This window comes from Paralichthys olivaceus, chromosome 20, assembly GCF_024713975.1.
Source record: "Paralichthys olivaceus isolate ysfri-2021 chromosome 20, ASM2471397v2, whole genome shotgun sequence".
Lineage (NCBI taxonomy): Eukaryota > Metazoa > Chordata > Actinopteri > Pleuronectiformes > Paralichthyidae > Paralichthys > Paralichthys olivaceus.
Genome location: NC_091112.1, coordinates 14,742,310 through 14,766,355, shown reverse-complemented (window position 1 = coordinate 14,766,355; position 24,046 = coordinate 14,742,310). Strand labels below are relative to the sequence as shown.

At 41.7% G+C, this 24,046-nt stretch overlaps 2 protein-coding genes across 2 annotated transcripts; both read left to right on the top strand.

The window, feature by feature from the left end:
• The first annotated feature begins 625 nt into the window (after positions 1 to 625).
• Positions 626 to 3,532, top strand: rpl14 (ribosomal protein L14). Its single transcript, XM_020090976.1, has 6 exons — positions 626 to 743; positions 1,241 to 1,342; positions 1,438 to 1,532; positions 2,009 to 2,108; positions 2,842 to 2,895; positions 3,436 to 3,532. Exons 1-6 carry the CDS (start codon positions 741 to 743, stop codon positions 3,493 to 3,495), a joined length of 414 nt encoding a protein of 137 aa, XP_019946535.1. The 5' UTR covers positions 626 to 740; the 3' UTR covers positions 3,496 to 3,532.
• A 2,566-nt stretch (positions 3,533 to 6,098) lies between these two features.
• Positions 6,099 to 22,188, top strand: LOC109631494 (SNF-related serine/threonine-protein kinase-like). The gene is made up of 8 exons (XM_020090313.2): positions 6,099 to 6,332; positions 9,581 to 9,937; positions 10,332 to 10,550; positions 11,726 to 11,972; positions 16,488 to 16,629; positions 17,157 to 17,369; positions 17,723 to 17,857; positions 19,434 to 22,188. The coding sequence occupies exons 2-8, from the start codon at positions 9,815 to 9,817 to the stop codon at positions 20,728 to 20,730; spliced, it is 2,376 nt and encodes a 791-aa protein (XP_019945872.2). The 5' UTR covers positions 6,099 to 6,332; positions 9,581 to 9,814; the 3' UTR covers positions 20,731 to 22,188.
• Positions 22,189 to 24,046: the final 1,858 nt, after the last annotated feature.

The following is a 24,046-nucleotide window of genomic DNA, read 5'->3' as shown; positions in this document are numbered from 1 at the left end:
ATAATAATACTAATATTAATAAAAAGAACTGCTATAATGTTTGAAAATTAAAACGTTGACAAATGAATTTAGTGCCAGAAATCATAAAATATATCTGAATATATATATATATAACTGTATATCTGTCGCTTCTTATTAAACTTTGTCAGCAGCTTCTGAACATTATAGATAGTATTTTAATGCTGCTTTACTTTATTTACAGTCTATGGTTTATTTTATTTACAGTCTATAGTTTACTTTATTTACAGTCTATGGTTTACTTTATTTACAGTCTATAGTTTACTTTATTTACAGTCTATAGTTTACTTTATTTACAGTCTATGGTTTATTTTATTTACAGTCTATAGTTTACTTTATTTACAGTCTATGGTTTACTTTATTTACAGTCTATAGTTTACTTTATTTACAGTCTATAGTTTACTTTATTTACAGTCTATGGTTTATTTTATTTACAGTCTATAGTTTACTTTATTTACAGTCTATAGTTTACTTTATTTACAGTCTATGGTTTATTTTATTTACAGTCTATAGTTTACTTTATTTACAGTCTATAGTTTACTTTATTTACAGTCTATAGTTTACTTTATTTACAGTCTATGGTTTATTTTATTTACAGTCTTTACTCTGATACTCATGCAGCGATATAAACCCGTCAGACTGCGCATGCGTACAGGATCAGCGGAAGCTGTATGTGCGTCAGGCGGAAGCGCTGACGTCCTTTCTGCTCCCGGACTGCCATCATGGTGAGTGCGCCATGAGGGTTTTGGCATTTTCAAGATGAATTTCTTCTCCTATCGCTGGTTTCACTGGAGCAAAACGAGTCGCATGAGTTATTAACACACCCATTCACATATTTGTCGAGTGTTTGATATGGTAACACACGGTTTAGCCTTTAAATGAGCGTTTGTTGAGATGTCGGTTCTCACCCGCACTGCAACGTGGTCCGTCGGGCTGAGAGGGCCGAGAACAGCCCGGTGAAACAAACCGTGTGTCTCGGTTTGTCTCCACAACACAGACTTAAATCATGCGCGTGCGAATGAGTTTTATCTAAATGTACTTTATACCTGTTGTTCTGGATAGCCCTGTTTCGTGTAGTTGTTAGCAGGGACGTATGCTAGTTAATGCTAGCTAGTTCAGTGCTACAGCGCAGGCTAGCTCCCCGGCCTCCGTACTGACATGCAGGTTTGTGTCCGCCAGCCTCAGTTTGTGATCATCTCTCATGTCCGCTCTCCTTTCTCAGGTGTTTAAGCGCTTCGTCGAGATCGGCCGTGTCGCCTACCTCTCTTTCGGACCCCATGCTGGCAAGCTGGTGGCCATCGTTGATGTCATCGATCAAAATAGGGTGAGCCCCCTGAAGCACAGTTACTCGATCATTGTCAGCTTTTTCTTTTGGGTCTTGATCATGATTGTGTTTTGTCTGTGCGCTGTGTTTTCCAGGCTCTCGTTGATGGTCCCTGCACAGGGGTGAAGAGGCAAGCTATGCCCTTCAAGTGCATGCAGCTCACAGACTACGTCATCAAAGTACCTCACAGGTGAGCAGGAGCTGTGATCACATCGCCAAAACCCTGCACGTGGTGTCACGGAGGGTCAGAATGTACCTGATCAGCTTTTCTGTGTTATCCTTTAACATGTTGTTTTAGAGTGGACGATAGGATGAGATAGAAAAACTAAGACAATCTCTGAAAGCCTGTGTCTGTGGATCTACCAAGCTTTATGCATATAACTTTAAAGTCTGTAAAAATATGTATACAGTTGAAATACTAGTGTTCATTAGAGAACCATCTGAGGCACAGCTTCAGAGGTGTAATCTGTATTCAATTGTAGATTTGCACTTGGTATGTGTCCAGTGTGATAAACATTGAATACAACATATCTATGTAGTTCATGTTGTGTTAATATGATCTTACCTAGAGCCAGCTACATCTATATTGTTTTTTGGTGTAAACTCACAGTGAAACGTTGTCACATGCTTTCAGTACTAGATCTCACTGTATGTTGTGTTTCACAGTGCCCGTCAGAAGTTTGTGAGGAGAGCCTGGGAGAAGGCCCAAGTCAACGAGAAGTGGGAACAAAGCAACTGGGCCAAGAAGATCGAGGCAAGACAGAAGGTAAAGGCCATGTTTCTCATGCTCTTCTGAAAATGTTACGGTATCATCGCTAATGGTGATTACGTTTGGAATGGCTCTGTGAAGCCATGTTCCTCATCTCACCTGAATGAGTCACCTGAGCTGTTGGGTGGTGTTTCTCACTGGATGAAGAGAACAAACCCCAAAATCTGGTGTTTTATCTGCTAGATTGGAAACTTGTCACCTTTTATCACTTAAGTGTCAATGGCTAGACTGTGGATTTGCTGTTATTATTCCTCACACATGCTGGTGTGTTTAATCACTAATTCCTCGTTCTGAAGGAAATAATGGTCTGTTTTACAAGTATTTTTGTTAGTTATCAATCATTATATATTACTGGACTTGAGTTGACTGGCCCTGGTGGCTTCTGGCCTTTTTTTTGATGACAGTAAAAACTCACAACATCTTAACATTTTATTAATTGGAGGAACCCTCCTCTCTAACTAAAAGCCATTTGAGATAAGACATATTTGTCGTTGTTACTGTCTTTGATAATCATCATATTCATCCTAACACATGCTGGTTATCTTGTTTTGTATGATACTTGAAATAAAGTGAAAATGTATATGAACTGTTTGGCAGATTCAGTATTGTTGTAACAATGCTTCGTACCATTTCCACAGACATTCATTTCCTGTGTAATTAAATGTGTCCAGAGCTTAAAAAATGTTACTCACTGAAATGACTGACTCTATTTCCCTGGTTTTCTTTGCAGAGGGCCAAAATGTCTGACTTTGACCGCTACAAGGTGATGAAGGCCAAGAGAATGGTAAGTGCAAGAGAAACACGTTGTCTGTTAAGCAAATCAGCCAAATAACCGAACCCAAGTTCTGGTGGTTTAGTACAAAAGCTGAGTTTTATCACTATTGCAAAAATCTAAATATCCCACATGGACAAATTAATTGGTTTACAACAACACTGTTGTAAATTGTTACACCCTTATAGTTGAATATAAAAATTTTAATTTGTTCAAATTCACACAGTTGACCATGGTTGGTTTATTGAAGACAGCTCTCTATAGTAAACCCTCTCTATTGTTGAACTTGCCCTGTGTGAGAGGCTGTTACACTTTTAAAGCTGTGTGGAATGTGATCAGAGAGCTGGCCAAACAACTAATACAAAAACTGATGGCTCACATAGTTTTACTGTAATTGTGCCACTGGGCCAGTATTTGTAATAGCCTGGGGCCATTTTCACTGCTCACTGTGTGGCAGACAAATTAAGTTATTTCATTTTCCTTTACAACCAGTGACACTTCATGTGTGTTAATCCTGCAGCAGTTACTGAGTGTTGTTCTTGTTTTCTGCAGAGGAACAAGATCATCAAGCATGAGGTGAAGAAGCTCCAGAAGGTGGCAGCAAAGAAGTGAACAGTTTTCACTAAATAAATGTTCCTGCTCAATTTTCCATCTGTTTCTTCTCCTCTTTTCTGTGTCTATTTGGTAAAACGTAGTAGATTAATTACATGTTCTCTACTTGTGAATAAATCTTTGAACATAGTTGGAGTAAATGCTTATAACGTACACCTCTACTGAGACAGTCAGCTGTCTGTCCTGTTGGACATGGTTTCTGCAGAATCATGTCCATCAGGACCGAACAGCACATCCTGAGCTTTCTGGTTTTCTGTTCAAACACTTTGCTGATTGCAGCAGTGATATAGTTTATATTTTTGAGAATTATGAAGCTAAAGAATATGTATTAACTGATATAAGTTAAATAATATAATGAACAGGTGAAATGGAACCCAAGTCTCTGTTCATATTTATACCCTGAAGTATAACAGCAGTGAACAATTCAGATCTGAAAGGGAAACTATTTTCATCATGCAATGCAAAAACAATTAAATGCCTGTATCTTAGTTCATGTTGATACAACAACCAGGCACATATGAATGTGTATTCTTGGAGTATGAATATTGTTGGTTTTACCTTAGTGGTGGAACAGGAGTTTTGTGAGCTGAACCCAAACTTTTTAGTTCTGAAGATGTTAAGCAAAATAAAACACCAAGTATATTTCATATTTTAATCATATTGATATGATATTTAAATAAAAGTACAGATGTCCTGGAGAGAGATCTACTGGGCTGTTAGCCTGTCTCACATTTTGATTTGGTAGTGACTGTTAAAAAAACATTTTCCCATCAAAATAAACTTATAATGAAAAGCCACTGATGCCCCAGTTCAGGTTGATTATACTCAGGCAATTAAAAAGTCCATTGTCCAACTGCTACCTTTATTCTAAATCCTACCTGGTCTGGCGCTTAGTGCCCCCAACTGCTCCAAATATAGATGCAAAAATAAATATCAAACTCATGAAATGGCTCCTAAAATAAAATCTAAAGCTCTCAAGCCAATGTTGGCACATGACTCAATTTAGTCAAGAATCAGAATTGATATAACATACATTCATTTGATTTCACTACAATAGCCTGCAGGCATTTTGAGTCTGATGGGAAATTATTCTCGTTATTTAATGTCATTGTTTTGTACACAGAACCCTCTTCTCACAACCACTAGATGGCAGTCTCAGCTTATAGTGGAGCATGACCCCTTTGTCTTTCTGCTGAAAATCACACAGAAAACAGAAAACAGCCTCTCACGTGGATGTAGATCCACAGAGTAAATAACATGTGGAGGCTGTTTGCTGCCAGGCTGTGGTGATGGAGGGAAATGAATAAATTACAGAGCAGGTGTCACTTAAACACCCCCACACAGTGCGGCCCGCCATCCAAGTCCCTGCTGAACCTGACCAGCGTGGAGGCCCAGCACCTCAGCAGCCAACTACAGGTTCCACCTCAGATCTCAGAGAGGAGCTGGTTAAAATTACATAACATCACATTTGAACATTGTCCAGCTGGTGCAGAGAGGACAGGGACATGATGCAAACACACAGACACACAGCAGCCAGTGGATTCCTCCCTGACAGCTGAAGGCTGAGTGCTGGAGGGGGCCTGTGGTCTGACTGACAGCTTGTCTGTGGTGTCAGAGCTGATGATGGTGATAATGAGCCATTGTTCCTCTGCAGCCTGATCCGTGCAACACAAACATGAATGGAATGTGTCCTCCTCTGTGCATTTCAGAGTCTGAGATCATGAGTCTGACATCAGCTGAGCTGGAACCATGTAAAGTGTTATTATCACTGGGCCTGAAAAACACGCTGTCCTCTCAGCGTAGCTCTGACGTCAGAGATGAATGGTAGCGAGGTGCAGTGATGACACAGCTGTCATTTGTTTCTTACTATACCCGGAAAACAGGTGAATATCCCTTCACAATAAAAGCTTATTTTAGCTTATTAAGTGTTTTCATTTTACAATGAGGCACAACACAATGAAATAAAAGGGCTAAATATATGTCTCTGTGTTAATTGTTCATTTATCTCAGCAATAATTTATCTCATTATTATTACTATCAAGGTTTTCTTTTTAGTGTTCCCATTTTTTGAATTTGTATTTGCTGCTTTAACATGATCTTCTTATTGCCCTTATTGCTCACTATCCTCAAAGGACTAGTGCTATAGATAACAGATGGATGATTACAGGATCACAGGAGGATAATTGACATCTTGACGTAGGCTGCTGTCTGTTCGCTCCCTTTTGTTAAAATACTGAAATCTTTATATTATGCTTCTAAGTTGTTGGACCAGTAGTCTTCTCTGTCGACAGATCCATGTTGTAATAAAGCCATATTTTCAAGTAAGGACAAGTGAGCCTCATCAAGTTAATTATTTTATTCACCAATGTAAAGTCTCTGGTTAGAAATAAGAAAATCAGACGACTGTGTGGAACATTTTTCCTCAACAAGTGAAGAACAAAACCCACACCTAAATGACACAGTCCATATTAAATGATCACAAGAGAAATCCATGACAAATAATAAGAATAAGGCCCCTCTGGAGCTTTAATACTGCAATTTGAATTTACTGCTTTTATTTTGAAACATGTTTCCTGTCCCAGCTACGTTCACTTGACGTGACTGAAAGAGAGCGAGTGAGGGAGGGAGAGAGGGGAGGAGAGGTAGAGAGAGGTTGAGTTGACAGAGTAACATATTTACTCAGGGACACTGTGGAATCATCTCCGGCCGCTGTTACCTTCAGTCGGTCCCGAGTGTCAGAGCGGACGTCGGCGGTGAACCCCCCCCGCAGCCCCGGGCCCGGAGCTCCGCACTGTCCCGCAGTTTGAGAGGCAGCAGAGGGGAGGAGGCGCCCAGAGGTGAGAGGGACCGTGGGGTGGAGAGAGGGGCGGATGTGATGGGGGTGAGGCCCCGGTGATAGTCTGTGGCAAGTTAGCTGCTGCCTTTCACCGGGGGACGCATCCCCGTGTGCGTGCGTGTGCGTGCCTGTCTGTATGTGTGCGTGTGTGTGTGCGTGTGTGTGTGCGTGTGTGTGTGTGTGTGTGTGTGTGTGTGTGTGTGTGTGTGTGTGTGTGTGTGTGTGTGTGTGTGTGTGTGTGTGTGTGTGTGTGTGTTGGTGCAGGGCTGCCCCGCACCGTCGTGTTTATGTGTCTGCAGCCAGCAGGCATGTTGACAGGGGAGGGGGGCCGGGGTCCCATATGGGCAGCAGCACCTATGCAGTGACAGTGTCTCTAACCTTCAACACTGCGATCACTTCATGTGTCATTTGAAGATATAATTAGTCTATTGTGATAGATGAACATATTCTCATTTGATTTGATTTCATTGCTTATTTTATTGTCTTGTCAACCTCTTACCTTATTACTATGATATCCAGGGATAACATAGTCCTACAGTAACACCATCCTGACAGTATAATGGTCCTGACAGTATAATTGTGCATATTGTGTGCTAAAATAAATTTGAGGTGTCATAGGTTTATTCTAATTTAAGATGGTAGAAACATTTCTGCTGCTTAAAAAATCCTGTTGATTTTTCAGACTTTCTTGAATCTTTTCTAAAGTCTTTCAAACTCTGATTGATCTGGTTAACAACTGGAGATGTAGGGTTGTTTGAAGTTGTTCAGGACACAACTTTTTACAATAGTACAACCATGTGAGACTTAAATAACAGCCTGAGACATTGAGATGTTATCACAGGCCATGTCTTCCAAATGTTGGATAACATCTCATTATGTTGATATCTCAATCCAATGTATCAATAAACAGATGCTGCAGTTATTCAAGGGTTTTATAACCTCATATTCATTATCTTGAATCTCACAGGCTGTGAGTGTAGCAGCTATTATTACAGGTCCTTGACCTCATATGTGTTTGTGTGCTTTTGTGTGCACACACAGACCCTACCACCTTGTAAATCAATACCTTGAACACTTACACAACCAACCTGAAAGCATGCATGCACTGATACACTGCTCTACTATACGTACAACACATTGTCATGCCTGTCTTGGTAATTACATAATGAAGCGCATTCAGCAGTTTAGTTTGTAGTTTCATAATGTTCTCAGCTTTGAAGGCTGAAGTGAGTACACACACACACACACGCTTAACCTAAACCTAATACTAACCCTAACCCTGAAAACCAAGTCTTACAGTAAGACCTCAAACAGCTCATTGAATTTGTGAGGACCAGCCAAAAAAAAACCTCACAATAATGGTATTCAACCAAGATTGTCCCTCAAAACTATAGATATACATGTTAACACACACACTCACTCACACTCACTGCTCAGTAAATGTTTATACCCTGGTTTGACTGAGACCACTACACCAGCTCATCACCACACTACAGCCCTCATTGATCTCACCTAACCTGCTCTGTCAGCCAGACTATAGCGTGTCAGAGCTGTGTGTCTGTGTGCATGCATCTGGGAATGTGCATGCACACATGAAAGCAGCGTGTGTGTGTGTGCGCGTGTGTCCGTGTCCGCTTTCATGGCAGTTTTCCGAAACATCAACACCTACATGTTGTCAGTGTCTGTGACGGGAAGACTTCAGAAAAGTTGAGATGACTGTGCGTGTGTGTTAGTGTGTGTCTACATGTCTTAGAGGGAGACAGAGCAGAGACAGATAGAGATGTCAGCCTCCTATTATAAGGAAAAATGACTCACTCATGTCTCACAGGTTCAGTCCTCAAACTGAGGATCACATAAAAAGCACAAAGAGCTCCACAGGCTTTTATGGTTTCATTCAAGCGACCACAAACTGCTGGTGGGTCGGACAGGATTACATTTTTGCCATCTTACTACATCAAGCTGTGTATGTAGGTGTGTTCCCTGGCAAGAGTTATTTGGTTTCCTGTTGTCTCTGTGAATCCAGGTGAGTGGAACACACCCAGGCGATGATCACCTTTCAGGAATGTTCTTTGCTTGTACATTGTGTGTTTTTTTTTGCCGTTTCTGTGCTCTTGGCACGTACCTAGATTCTTGGAAGAGGAATGGCATGCCTCCCCTGGAGGCGTTGTTTCATAATCATGGCTGTGAAACAAAAATGGTATGACGACAGTAGCTCCTGGTGAAAAGAGCGGCTGGTCGGACATGTGAGCGAGGTGGCATATGAGATTAATTTGTTAAGATTAGTAGAGGTTCGTCTTCCCCCAGGGGCAAAGAATTCTAAACCAGAATAAATTAAATAAAAATATGAACTAGAGTAAATACATTTATAAATAAAATTAAAAAACTACAATAAAGGAAACTAATATAAATGAATTTATAAATATAAAAAATATAATCTAGAATATGAGTTAATATTATGAATAAAGATTTTAAAACATATCAGAAAACATTTGACAATAGAATGTGATAATAATGAACTAAAGCTCAAAAAGGTCAGTCAATTATTTTTTATTAAAAGATTGTTAGAAGATTAATTGCAATAATTTAAATTAATTTTAACAAAATATTTGCAGATTAGTAATGTTAGTCCATGTTTTTTTTATTTAAAATAAAGCATTAATATAATATGAAAACATCCCTTTGGGAATTTACCATTTATTTTGACCATTTCATGTAAAACACAATAAATAAACAATTAATATACAACAAAGATAGTGGTTACTGTCAATGTATGTGTCAAACTTTCATACAATAGTCATATGTAATTCATATAGAGCATAGAATCATCAGTATATATGAAGATAGCTTTTGTTGTTTTGTGCACTTTAGTGAATAATAGTTTTAATTTTGATTTAACTTTGACATTTTAGTTGTAAAAGAAAATTACAAATTTTCATTTTACAATAATTGAGTGTCGAGTTTTAACATTATTAATTGCCTTCACTCGTTTGAAATGTCCACCTAAATGTAAATATGACTTGATGTTCCCATCAGCCTCAGCTGTATGTATGCTTATTACTTGATGCTGTCATGCTTATGCACTAAACATTGATCCAGGTGAACGCTACACGTGGCTTTAGAGTGCTAACAGTAACATTTAACTCAGAATGCCAGACTACATTCTCACAAAGCTACTAGCTTGACTGTAGACTCCTAGTCTATTGTCATCAATATGAATTTAGATTTCCTCTTAATCTCGTCCTCCCACAGATCATCAGTTGACAAGACAAAGCTCTGTGAGCAGTTGCCGTTACCAACCAAAAAGTAAACCTTCCTTCAAACCCTTGAGGCTACCTCTCAGAAGACTCACAGCTTGTCTAGAATCAACTGAACCGCCGCCACAAACCTCGCCTAACTTCCATCTAATCAGGAAGAGATGGAGACCTGACCGAGGAGCAGCAGGCGACAGAAAGCAGTCCCTCCCTCCCCCGTCCGCTAACCACCATGGCGGGGCTCAAGCGCCACCGCGATGGGAAGATTGCTGGGCTGTATGACCTGGACAAGACTCTGGGCCGTGGGCACTTTGCTGTGGTCAAACTGGCTCGACATGTATTCACTGGGGAAAAGGTATGCCTGTCCATGTCTGTACATGCAACTGCAACGCTTTAATGGCAGTAATGGAATGTCCTCATTCTATCAGCCAGCGTCAACACACTGTTAAAAATTTCAGCCACTCCCTCGAAGACACATAGAGAAGAAGGCTGAAGTTACAGTTTTGAGTAATGTATTGTAATGTCTGAGTAGACTGATTGAAAACATGGTATTGATCTTGGTCTTAATGTTTTAAAGGTTTTTCTAACACAACAAGACCAAGCACTAAATACCTCTAAGGTTCTTCTTGAGTATTATGATGATTATAGATATTTGTCATTAACGGCTACAGAAAAGAAATATCTTCGCCATTGTTGTTGGCGTGGGAAAGGTTGCTATCATTACCTTTCGCATTTTGTCACTCGTCCAGGTTGCAGTAAAGGTAATAGACAAGACCAAGCTGGACCCAGTGGCACGGGGTCACCTTTTCCAGGAGGTGCGATGCATGAAGATGGTGCAACATCCCAACGTGGTGCGCCTGTACGAGGTCATCGACACGGCCACAAAGCTCTACCTCATCCTGGAGCTGGGAGACGGAGGAGACATGTACGACTGCATCATGAAGCACGACGGAGGCCTCAGTGAAGAGGTGAGGGGGACCGTGGGCATTACAGCGGCTATTCAGCTTCATTGGCCTTGATCCTGTCTTTTTAACTGGCAGGTTGCAGGGTCATCCTCCCAGCAGAAGTGTCTTTAACTTTTGAAGTCTCTTCCATCTCTAGGAGTGCTCTTTTATATCTGCACCTGAACTTTGAATTCATTGAATTCTCCTGGAAATGGACGAGAATAACTCAAAAGTACAATTTCAAGGGAACAGAATTGAGATGTAGGTCTCGTTTGTGTTTATTTCTAGTTGCAACCGTTTGGTGGAAATGCCTTGAAGGACAGGTAGTGAGAAGCAAAAAAAGTGCTGCCCATAGATGCACTGTATTAGTGTGTGTGTGTATGGGTGAATGGCAATAAACTGTGCTGTAAAGCACTTTAATGATTCATCAAGACTAGAAAACCTCTATATAAATACAGACCTAAAGCTCAACAATGCATTGTGCATACCAGTTGTTTAAAGTCGAACTTTTCCGGATACCAGGAAGCAGATGTTGGACACTGAAAGCTATGATATCAAAAGATAAGCAGGATATAAACATTAGACATTCTGAAAATGGTATGTGGCGTGTTATTGACTCAGGATGTACACTCACCCTCATTGTGAGTGTACTAACTTTCTTAAATGGAAATAAGGAACACTGTTACAAACAGACACACATACACATATATTATTATATAATATTCATAGTTGCTTTATTGTTCAGCTTTGAAGATAAGAAGATTGACTCTCCTTTCTGTCAAAGCAATTAGCGTAGTTTTGCACAATGACTGAAAAGGGCAAGCTGCTAGCCTAGTCTTTACATAGGCACCAAAAAAGACCAAAAAAAAAGCTTTAAATAGAGTTAGCTAGCTGTTTTTCTCTGCTCTCAGTCTAAATGCTAAACTGAACGAATCAGCAGTTGCCTGTAAATTCATATTTAAACCTATAATAACTGAATATTAAGTATTTAAATACTCTTTAAAAAAACCTTTTGTGTCAGGTATTTCAATTTTTTAATTTTTTCCCATTCACCAGCATGGAGGAGGTGGGATTTATGACCTCTACTGCAGCCAGACCCCTTTTGTTTATATAGTTATAGTAGTGTCATATAACCTGACATTATTATAATGCTGAAATGCATTGCTAATGCTACTTCCTTTCTGTATCTCACTCTCAAGGTGGCCAAGTGTTTCTTTGCCCAAATTGTCCACGCCATCTCCTACTGTCACCGGCTTCACGTTGTGCACAGGGACCTGAAGCCGGAAAACGTGGTGTTCTTTGAGAAGCAAGGCGTCGTCAAGCTCACCGACTTTGGCTTCAGCAACCGGTTTCACCCTGGGAAAAAACTCACCACCTCCTGTGGTTCGCTGGCCTACTCTGCTCCTGAAATACTGCTGGGGGATGAGTACGACGCTCCCGCTGTGGGTAAGTCTGGAGAAGTGACAGAGTGATTTCTGGTCTACACAGCGGGGAGATATCTTTGTTGTTTTATCAAAGTGCGTGAAATATTACAGCTTTTACCCTTAGAGAAATGGGACACCTTCTCAGTCCTTAGTCCAGAGTATGCCCCCAGCAGCAGAACATGGTACACGCTGTCCTCCACCTGATATCAACCTGATAAACTTCTGCTTTCACATTCACACACACTCTGCCAATATGACCTACTGATAGCTCTGCATACACGTTAACCGCTCTATAACCTACAGCACTTCAGATGGACCTTGCAGGGAACTTGGCACATTAACAGCTTTTATCAGCCTGCTGATAAAAGCAAGAGAACTGTTCAAAGATCATCATGTTAGTGTATCAGTCAGTTTGATAATGAGACTATGATCCAACAGAATTGCAGTCATACACCTGCAGTTATGTCTTGTCTGCAGTTTACTTTCATTACCACTCCTATCCTTTCTGTGTATAATCAAATCTGAGAACTGATCTGTCTAAAATTGATTTCCTCAGCACTCTCTTTTTCTGTGTGTTTCCAGCACACACACATCTTGAGTCACCGTTACCTCGCCCCCCCTTTCAGATCAATAGCGGTCCCAATACTTCCTGAGCTGCAGCTTATATATTAAATTAAAATTTGATGGAAAAGAATTTAAATGGAAGAGTGCAGATTGGGGATAAAAGAGGGAAAAATAAATGTGAGGTGATAGTCAAGAGAAAAACAGACATAGCTTAGAAGAAAAAAAAAAAAAGCATCAGTTGTCCCGCTGTCTACCCAGAGGCCACTGCGTCAGAGAAAAGCACTTTCTATTTTTCTGACTGAGTGGATTTGCAGTGGCTATTTTCTTCTGTCTGCCTTCGCTCATTCTCTTTTGTGCCAAGCAGATGAGGGGAGTAATAACAGCCCCGTTTTGTGACTGCATGTGTGTGCGTTTGTATGATGCTGTGAATAGATGGATACATGAGGTCACCTGAGCATTTGACACACACACATCAGATGTTTGTGCTATATTTTCAGTGCACGTGTGTGTGTGAGTGTTCTGCCCTCTGGAGTGTTCATACTCCCTGTGCGCTGTTGTTCATTCAGCTGAGATGATGATGTTTTGATTGTGGGGATTATCCACCTAGCTGGGATGTAATATTGTGCAATTCTATCACCAGTGCAGTTGGATGTGATACAGGCTGAACGGAGGCCAACAGTCCTGGCGTCCGGGGCTTTGAGGTAACCTGGCCTGGGATTACTCTGCTACCGAGGCACCTGCTGACAGTGTGGAGGGAGCTGAGTTTTACTGGTGACGCTGCAGTTTTTCGCAGAGATAAAGAGGCTGTCCTCGCTCGGCTCTCTCCACTCAGGCCTGGAGTTTATTGCTCTTTAGAGGAAGTGCTGGAAATAATTTGAGATGAAAAGTGATCGAAAATAGAGAGGAGTATGTTGCACCAACACGGAGACAGAAGGAGCCAATTAGCAGGAGCTGAACACTCAAAACTGCAAGACAGCAAAAAGAAGAGTACCTTTATTTATTAGTTCAAATGCTTTTCCAACATGCTTGGATATCGAGACTATAGCAGATTGTTTTCATTATCTGTTTAATAATTAAATCATAAATACATTTTCCTTCTGTTTAATCTTGTCTATAAAATGTCAAAAACAGTGAAACATTTCCACACACACATTTACTCACAAGGACACCCAGAAAGCAAAAAAAAAACTCAGTCGGAACAGGAATAATAATTTCTAATCACACTAAGACTAAAATTAAAATTAAAGAAGAAAAGTGAGCAGAATAAAATTAGAAAGATAAAAATTAGGATAAAAAGCTAATATAGAAGAGATGCATTAAAGTGAGTAAAATCCAAATATGTATTCAAAAGGTTATCCCAAATACTAAAACAAGCTAAAATATAAATAGATGAACTAAAAGATGAATGAAAATATTAAAATATGAGTGTAAAACGTATGGTCCTGTCATAAAGTATAGCTCTATAAGAAAACAAATGACTATGGAAATGTACATCTGAGAGGTCAGAAGCAGCACATATCTTGATCCAAACAACAAATAACATATCAAATAGTTGCTCAACATATTAGTTGTCTAAATAATAATTTAATCAACTGAACATTTTAGCTCTAATCAGACACACTTCAGGATGTACCATTGTTGTGTTTAGGATCCTATTACGCTCAATCATTTCCAGTGGAGACTAGGATGAAATAATTGCTTAAAAGACAGAATAACCACACAAAAGTCTGTGGAGGAAATGTTCTTTTCTTGCAAAATGAATAAATAAAATAAATCACAGATTTAACTCAGTGCAAACATGTTTGTGCATTTTTTGGGAGCAGATGATGGACTAATTAAAGCTCTGAAAAGATGCCGGACTGTGCTTTTGATGCTATGCAGCGTGGGCTATCCTTTTTTGTTCCCAGTAAATAGAAAGTTAAATATAGATTCATGCTTCCTCTTCAAACACACGCTGCACCCAAAAAACAACTCGCAACACATCCTGAGCTTATCAATGCATAATTCAGAGCATATTTGTGCATAATGACCGAGCACAAGGGGAGGGTATTTGTTGTTGCATTATGATGCTGAACCCACCCCACTGAACCTGTTGGTTATCTCAGGGAGGCAATAAGGGTCGCAGTATAATGCAGGGCAGCAAAAAGGGATGTTTACACTCACAGCTGTCAACACTCAGTAGCCAGCGTCATTAGCCCAAGTGATGGTAATGTGCAGTGATGTGAATGGTGCTATCCATGTGTCAGCCATCTGGTTTATAAATAAAGTTATCGAGGAAGGAAGTTTGGCGGATTGCTGACGCAAGTAATGAGGGAGCAGGGTCATGGTTGCTAGGATACGTTGGCTAGGGGTAAGATGGTGGTGGGGACTGCAGCAGTGTTTGCTGCCTCCATCAGCACTATGAAACGCTGCTTCACAGCCTCACAGCAATAAATACTCACCACCCACAGTAAACTGGCACTTTTACTTTACCAGATTGAAATCTCCAGTGTTTCCTGGCAAACTCATGCAATATGAGGTAAATCATCAGGGACAGACAAACCCACTCCGGCTGGGTTTACCACCTTTTATGTAGAATAAGACTTAAAAAAGACAAACTGAAGGTCAATGAGCACAGGGTCTGCTCAGGTAATAATCAATCAGTTTTGTTTGTGTCTTCATATTTAGATGTATAACTGGAGTTTGCACTTTTAGATTCAATAAATGGACAGGCTTCATTAATTGAAAAACTACAAGTTATAATATACACAATTTGCCATCTGAGAAAAGAAAGAAACAGCAGCTGTATCAAAACGCCAGAAACGCCCACAAAAGTAACTGAAAGATTAACGCGAATCAAGATTTACAATTATCAATGATAATGTTAAAGAGGTGTCTGGTTGTGATACAGCAGAGATCATTAATACCGAAGTGTGGAGCCCATCAGCTATAGTCTGATGATGAATCATCCTCTGGGGGCACCGGCCAACATTTTGGGGTTTTAGATGTAGACAGCGAATATCTGGGCCAAGACTCAACACAGTCAGAATCACTAGGGGTAATAATCTCTATTTACAGATGAATTTCAGTCAGTGTGTTCCGTCTCTTATGTCTTCACACAAACTTAATTTGTGGGCAATAGGCCTGTTCAAACATGACTGGTAAAACTAGAAACAGAAACAACCAGCCCTAAAATCTTGTCCCTCGCCAACGGATTCTGTATATTCACAGGTAGAATGTGTTTATAGAGATTAAACATTTACCAGCTCTACAGTTTACAATCATCCCTTTTGGGCTACAGCTTTAAGTTTTAGTTTATTATCACCACTCTCATTAGCCTCTAGTTGCTGGCAGCTATTTTTGTGTTTTATATTTAGATTTGTTATATTTTGTACATAAGTAGCACTCCGTAAATCAGCTGACTTTTGCTGAAACACAAGGGGAAGAACGTTTTTCTCAAAGAAACAGTGAACTGCAGCACTGTGCGTTTCCAGCCCTGTCTCTCTGCTTGTCCTCAGCACATGAGTGCAGAATGTGTGTCAGTGGACCATCCTGATGTCTAATGCTGGGGGTGAAAGTCCAGGGCAAAAAGTCGCTCTTTGACATGGTTAATCGGGCAAAGAGAACAAATTAGCATTTGTAGGCTGTGAGGGATGAACACGGAAGCCCACTTTCTTTAGGCCTGTGTGTCTGTGTGGGAGTGCACATGTGTCTATGTGATGCTGGCTGCAGGCAGTTAGACAGATGCGTCCTAAGCTAGTACATATTTATGGAAATGGCTCAGATTGAATTTGATTCATGCTTCATTTGAACTCTGGGGGAGACGGCTCTTGTTTTTTCTATCTAGGTCACTAAGCAGAAAGGACATACGTGCTTTACTCTGTTGGTCTGTCATCCTCGCTTTTATCATCTCTGTGCCTCCCTTCCTTTAAAAAAACATTATTTGAACGTGAGGATTTTATTGAATAAACAAAAACTGTCTGTGTCTTTGCAGATATATGGAGTCTGGGGGTGATCCTGTTCATGCTGGTCTGTGGTCAGCCCCCCTTCCAGGAGGCTAACGACAGCGAGACGCTCACTATGATCATGGACTGTAAATACACAGTGCCTCCGCACATCTCCCATGCATGCAGAGAGTGAGTAACACGCACACACGCATCCCTGCGCAGATGGACAGAGAACTTTGCAGGTGCTGCATATTTCATGTTTGTAGATGTGTGAAGAAAAAGGAAGCAAGGCCTCTCCTCCTCTGCCGCTCCTCGTCCTGCTTTCACTCAGTGCTGCAGTCAGCCGCGCCACCGTAGATGCAGTGCTGCGTTAAGTGTATCTAATGCACCCTTTAAAATCGGCCCTCTATTTTTAACATTGTGAGGGTTTAACGACGCATCAAAGCAGAGCGGGGAGAAATAGGTGCTGAATACATTTTGAATAGCTGAAGCTTTGGACATCATTCTGTTATAATACACTTTATTTAAATTTTTTTTCTTTTTATTTAAATTGATTATCCTATAAGAGGGTTCACTGTTCACTGTTTTTGTATCAAAGCAACGACTAATAATAACAGTATTTTGTATTTAAGCTGCTGAGTACTGATATATTTTGTATAGACTTGATGTTTCTTCAGTTTGTCTATAATATTAATCTCTGCTGTGACTCCCTTCAGTCTTATAGGCCATATGCTGCAGAGGGACCCCAAGAAACGAGCGACCCTAGAGCAGATAGAGGCCCACGAATGGCTCCAAGGTGTCGACCCCTCTCCTGCCACCAAGCTGTCCACTCCTCTGGTGTCCCATCGCAGCCTGTCGGAAGAGGAGCACGGCTCCATCATTCAACGCATGGTGCTTGGCAGTATCGCAGACCGCGACACCATAACTGAGTATGTTTCCCTCTATCGCACAATACATTCATAAATTAACTTCCAACTATTCTCTCCTATATAGTCTCTAAAATGTATCATGGCTCAGTAGCCTAAATAACGTTTAATTGAATGTCATGAACAGTTTCATTGCCATACAAGCTGGCAATCTGTCCGGAGTGGTTGCCATGTAAAATTAAATCTACACCCTGTCACTTCCTTTTAACTCAAGGTCAACATTTGGTGCTGATCTGTTTGAATGTTTGTGTGTGTGTGCGCTCATGCGTGCGCTCATGCGTGCGCTCATGCGTGCGTATGTCTGTGTGAGTGTTTTAAAACTTTAAACGATTTCTCTCTCTCTCCAATGATTTCAGGGCTCTGGAGTCAAATCAGTACAACCACATCACAGCTACTTACTTCCTGCTGGCCGAGAGGATGTTGAGGGAGAGGCAAGAGAAGGAGCAACACAGTCAGACACGATCACCCAGCCCCAGCAAAGCCCAGTTCAGGTACATACACACACTGGTACTTCTGTGTTCTCTAACCTCCTACGCTAACCTCAGCCATAACCTAATGACTTAGCCCAACGTTTGCTCTAATTCAAACATTCTACTATTATTGTAACCCTCAAACTCTCAAACCTCTTAATTCTGGGGCCAATTGGATGCGTGAGTGTGTCATGGAAAGTTTCATTATGGAGGCCATGTTATCAGGTTAGAGCGTTCACACTGCCTGTGTGAGCGGCGCTGCTGAGAGTCGGGGTCTCGCCTATTTTCCCCATCTGCTGCGCGTGGTTCACAGCAAAATAGTTAGTGAAAATGATCTGTCACCACAGTTTCAATGTCACAAGCACATCTGCTATACTTCTTGTAAAAGCAAAAGCACTGTTTCTGTTCCATTTATTTGTTTCAACAAATTGTTATTGCAGGATAGGAAGATGCACGGCTTCATACTGAAGTGTCCTGGCCTTTAGATGAGGACGTAGCTCAACTTACATTCAAGGAAATACAGTAGACATACGAGACGCAGCAGATCAAAGACACAGCCGCCGTGATCTGCACACTGTGGTTCAAGCGTTAACCCTCAATGTCTTCACTCATACAAAAATAGAAATACAAGCACACACACAAACATGTATTGTTTATTGACAGAGTGCTGTCGCTGCAATGCTGTGTACCATCAATCTCCTAAAACGCAGGTTTGACAGCAGATGGACAGATGGAGCTTTCTGCCATTCTCTGCAGAGAATGAAGGCCAGACTCAGAATTGAAGAGAGGGGGCTGTAAATCGACTGAGTACAAATATCAAAACAATATCTTGAGACAAGACAGCAAATGTCCATATTATATTATGTCCATATTATATTGAATGACAGCATTCTGAGCCCTAAACTTGTTTGAATTAGCAGCAACGCAGCTTTATTTTTAGAGTTTCTTTTCAGAAACAAAAAAGACTAATCAGATAGCTGTGAAGAAATTAATTCTAAACTACAGCACATCTCAAAATATAATTAAATGACTTTCACTATCTGCAACACATCTTACTTCCTCTCTTTTGCATCACGTGCTACACAACAAGCAGGACTGGCCCATTAATTAGCCCAGCAGTTACAAAATAAAATTCATGCAAACTCATGTAAATTCATTGGTCAAATTTGCAGCTTTGAAACAACTGATGCAGATCATTTTCTCACCCTCTGCATCTACAGTCGTCCACTGAAAGTGTGTAAATGTCAGAGTGTAACGTGATCAACTCATTTGTCTCAAGTTTCCTGTAATGAAGGATGGATAGTGGATAGATGAATAAGAAACAGTGTTTTCATATAATATTCCTCTTCTAATGTAGACTACATTAATGTACATATATGTTTATTTTGCTGTTAGTGAAAGAAATAGCTTAACATTTTCATCAAAAAATATTAATTGTGTTTGTTAGATGAAAAATTTGAAATATGTTTGTTGGCTTAATTTAGCATAAAGATTCCTGGAATCCTGGAGCCACCCTTAAAATCTGAACAAACATAAATACAGCTGATAGTGTGGCTAATTTAGCTTTATTATGTTTTCTGTGTTTAACACCCAATAGGCAGTCCTGGCCCACAAGAGTGGATGTTCACCAGGATGTCAGTGATGGCTTAGGGGGTCCGTCTATCTCCCACCCTGGGGGGCCACAGTCCCCGGCTCGTAGTGCTGAGAGCCTCCACAAAGGCCCCAGGCCCAAAACTGCTCTGCTGGACCTCAGCCAGCGGCAGGACATCCACGCCCATGCATTCAGTCAGCAGCAGCCTGCACGACAGAACCCAGAGAGAGGGCTCAGGCCTCTGGCAAAGCCCCACTCCAACCCCATCAGGCTGGGCTCTCTGACCTCAGCGGGCCCTTGTAAACCCCGCAGCCCCAGTCTTTTTAGCGTAGAAGAGGATGAGGAGGAAGACAGGGAGGAGGACAAATCCCCCTCTGCACTGCCTGCTCAGGTGGTGCTTCGCACCAAAGCCTCCTCTTCATCTGCGTCCTCTGGTAACCGTCTTGCATCGCGTATGAGCGCTCCGGTCCTGAACCAGATCCACGAGGAGGTTAAAGAAGATGAGGAAGAGGAGGAGGAGGAGGAGGAGGGAAGAAAACTGCAGGGACTCGGACTGCCTAAACCTAGCCTCAGCCTTAGTCTGAACTCTCGAATATCATCGCCATCAACAATCATGTCCTCACCCAAAACTGTAATGGCACCGGTTGCCACTTTCACCCCCTGCTCAGAGACAAGTGATGAAGATACAGACACTCACCACATAGTGGACACGGCAACTGTAGGCGGACATGGGCATGACAGAGAAGCGAGGAAAGAGGGTAGAGAGAGAAGGGGGACAGGGCAGGGCAGTCCCTCCAACTGTGCCAGTCCTGGATCAGGTTCAGGCCAAAGCAAAGGCACAGCCAAAGCCCCCAGCGGCTTGGTGGAAAGCCTTAAGCTGATGAGCCTGTGTCTAAGCTCTCAGTTCCATAATCTAACTGGGGGAGGAGGTGTTGTTGGCGGTGTCAGTGCAGGAGGTGTTGGGGGAGAAAACCAGGATCGTCCCATGTGGAGGATGTGCATGGGTGGCTCCACTGGTAGCCTGGATAAGGTCTCGCTCCTGGGTGGCCCCTCACCCAGAGGGAACCTCTACCAACAGCCGCCGCTGGGAGACGTGTTGGCAGACCCACTGCTGGAGGGCCCCTGCTCGGGCACCCTGAGGCTGGGAGAGCTGGACCTGGCCAGGGAGAACCACAGGAACATGAAGAACCGCGTGCTGCAGATGCCTCTGAGCGACAAGACTCTGTCCGTCAACATCCACCGGAGTCCCAAGGAGGGTCTGCTCTGCACCCCTACCCCACACAGCTGCTGCCAGGTCATCTAGAGTGGGGACAGGCACTCCCTCAGCTGCTGCACCTCCGCACTCCACGTACATCCTGCTTTTGTTTCAGTCATGTCAGCACTGGCTCACGACTTAACGTTATTTATACATTTATCGCCAATTCCCTTTGTTTAACACTTGCGGTGGACGACTGGGAGAAAGTCCAAAAGCCAACCTTGCACATTTAGAGACACAAAAAAGTCTCCATGGAGGAGACTGGGTGCCAGCCAAGTATGTGAAGCACTTTAGGCAGATTTAACGAGACACTGAGGGGACATTTTATGCTGCTGGTGTTTAAATAGGAGACATTAAAACTGGATAGGGAAGCTGCTCACATCTCTGTTCTCACACACTTATATACTGTACGCACACGACATTCACACTTACATCACTCTGATAAGCTGATAAAAAGGGAAAGCTGGTGACTTTTTAGTGTCATGTTACATATCGTCTTTTGTTGTACTTTGACGCTGTTTTTTTAACGTAATTTTTTAAATTATATTTTGAGACAATCATTTTACCAGATTTGTTTTGTAATTCCGACTGAAAGAATTAAGTTATGACTGTGTTTTCATTCCGATGAGGACAAACAACAGGGTGAAAACGGACAGCAGCACTTCAGTAAGATGGCGGCACACAGTATTTTGTAACGTATCACTGTTTTATTTTTCTATCTCGAACGTGCTCGGCAGAAAGAAAGCGCACACTCACGTGTCAAGTCTCTGCAGTCACACAGCAGAGGTTGTACATATGTTAATAACCTCCTAGCAGTACTCTGTACCTGTAGTATTGACTGTGAAGTTGTATTGCAGTAGAAACCTGAATACTAGATCCTTGAAAACACCATTAACCTTCACCCCTACTGGATATACAAGGTTTCGGTTTAGCCTACTGCTTAAAACATATTTGATAGCTGAAAAAAAAACATTACACGGATTTAAAATTGACACCTTAGTAAACTATTACACGTGTAGTGGCAGCTCTTTAAATCCAGTTGGCCCTCAGATCATGATCAGTGGTAGGATTAGGCTAATTGCTGGGTGTAACCCAAACCTTGTACATCCCGTAGCTTTCCAGGATCACGGTAGCCACTGTTGTAGCGTACGCCGAGACCTAACCGTAACAACACAGGGGCGTCAACAGAACACAACTGCACCATCTCTCCAAGTATCGCTCTGTGTAACTGGATGTGTGACCCCACCTTAGTGGCATATATAACTCGACAGTGCATGTGTTTTTGCTGTAGCAACCTTATTCTTAAACCCACCGAGGTCAAGCCACCTGCTGTATCTACCTAAGCAACAGATTCAAACGGTCACTTTACTGTAGCCTCACAGCAATACCAGCGACTGCAAAATGTACAACAAAAAAATGGATGTGCCATAAAATTTGTCTTGAGCATATTGTACTGTATGTACTGTATATGATAGAGATCTATTAAAATAAAATGATGTGAATGCAGTGCACCTCCATTTTTATTATACCGACCCACCTTGTAATAGGTCTGTGCACATGTTAAGAGGCATGGAAGTGAGGCAGTTTTAGAAAAGTATTATTGCTTGTGCAGCCATATCTCCAGTCTGAGTGATTAAAAAAGGATTTTAATTAATTAAAACTTTTATTTATCTTTCATTGCATTCTCTGACCATGCCAGTAAGGAGCATTGAGCATGTCTGAGGTCATAAATTTAATAAAACCATTTAAACTCAAACAACAGTCTTTCTAAAATCCTGACTATGACCCTCACATGGAAAATCTGTCTGATGGTGTCATCAGAGATTTTTGTTTGTCATCTGTGATATCTGTAAACAGAAAACTGGGGTATTTTAAAGTGAGGATTATTTCTGTAGATGAGACGTGATTGAGCGGGTCTGTGTGCAGAACAAGCGCTCCCATTGTGTTTATTTTCCTGAATGGTCTCATAGCTCCTCCCCTGAAAGGCTGCAGGGAGTTGTAATCTCTGCAACATCTGGGCTACTGTTCCACATCAGCCAGCTGGGAGGAAATCAGATCAGACCAGATCAGCTCTAGGGTTGATGCATGAACTCATGTGACCCACAGTGGGTGCGCTCACATGGGCTCACACACACAAGTGATGGAAGTGCACAGACAGGGGCTCATAGGCCGTGTAAGATGACCAACACACAAAGCGAACTGGTGACAAGGTTGTGGTGGTTTCCAAAAAATGAATGAATCACTGAGAACAGGGCGTCAGAGAGGGAGTCATGTGCAACCGAGGCACAGGCTGGAATCAGATCCTCCCATCTACCCACAATCCACCTAATATATGTGACAAGGATGTGACTAGGTGTAGGCCGCCCTGTGAGATCAGATTATAGTTGTTCCAGTAGATGTGGTTCAGAGGAGATCAGTCCTGCAGGGAACCATCACATATACCACTACACACAGCACGCTCACAGCAGCAGACACATCATCTGACTCTGGCTGGTCAGTGTGTTACAGGAGCGGCTGTCCATCAGGGGGTAGAGCGGGTCATCCACTAACCAGTCTCCTGGTTGGTTGGTGGTTTGATCCCTGGGCCCTTCCTTCCATTCCAGGTGCCGAAGTGTCCTTGTGAGCGATGTGTGATAGAGACAGTGTAGCCCATAGATAGGAAAAGCTATTCTGTAAAGCACTTTGAGAAGCTAGGCAAAACTAGAAAAGCTCTATATAAATACAGACCATTTACCATTTACTCAAACCTTACTCGCATTTGTTCTGACTAGTGTAGTATGATATGACCCCTGCTGTAGTTTATATTTGTATTAATATTGAACGTTTGTCCAAATCACACCAAATTCATCACTGCACTTCCTCGGGCCATTAAGAAAACATTTGTGAAGAGTGAAGCTGATTAGATGAAAGGCTCATGAGCTGGCCTTCCACATACAGACAGACATTTATAAGAGGTAGATTTTTTCATTTGCTTAGATATTTCTAGCGATTTAATAACTGACAATGGTAAACAACATGACAGTCTGACAGGGGTTGTGTTTAGCAATGGACGGACCCATAGAGATTTATAGTTTCAGCTTGTTGTTAAGCAGAATTGCAGTGACATGGTTCAGTCCAGTAGCTTTCATGGCATCAGCTTAAAAGCTTTTAAAACCCTTTGTACTCTGGGTGTGAACATGGTGGAGCATCTTCCTCAGGAAACACTTTTCTACATGTGTGAATAAGCAACTGTTTCCTTACATGTTTGCCATGTCAGCTTTTTTCCTTCTGCCCCTGAGTGACCAAAAAAAAGAAATTACTGCAACAAATAAACCAGAGTATTATCCTCTGAAATATAGTGTAGTCGTTGGATTATAGCGGCTCC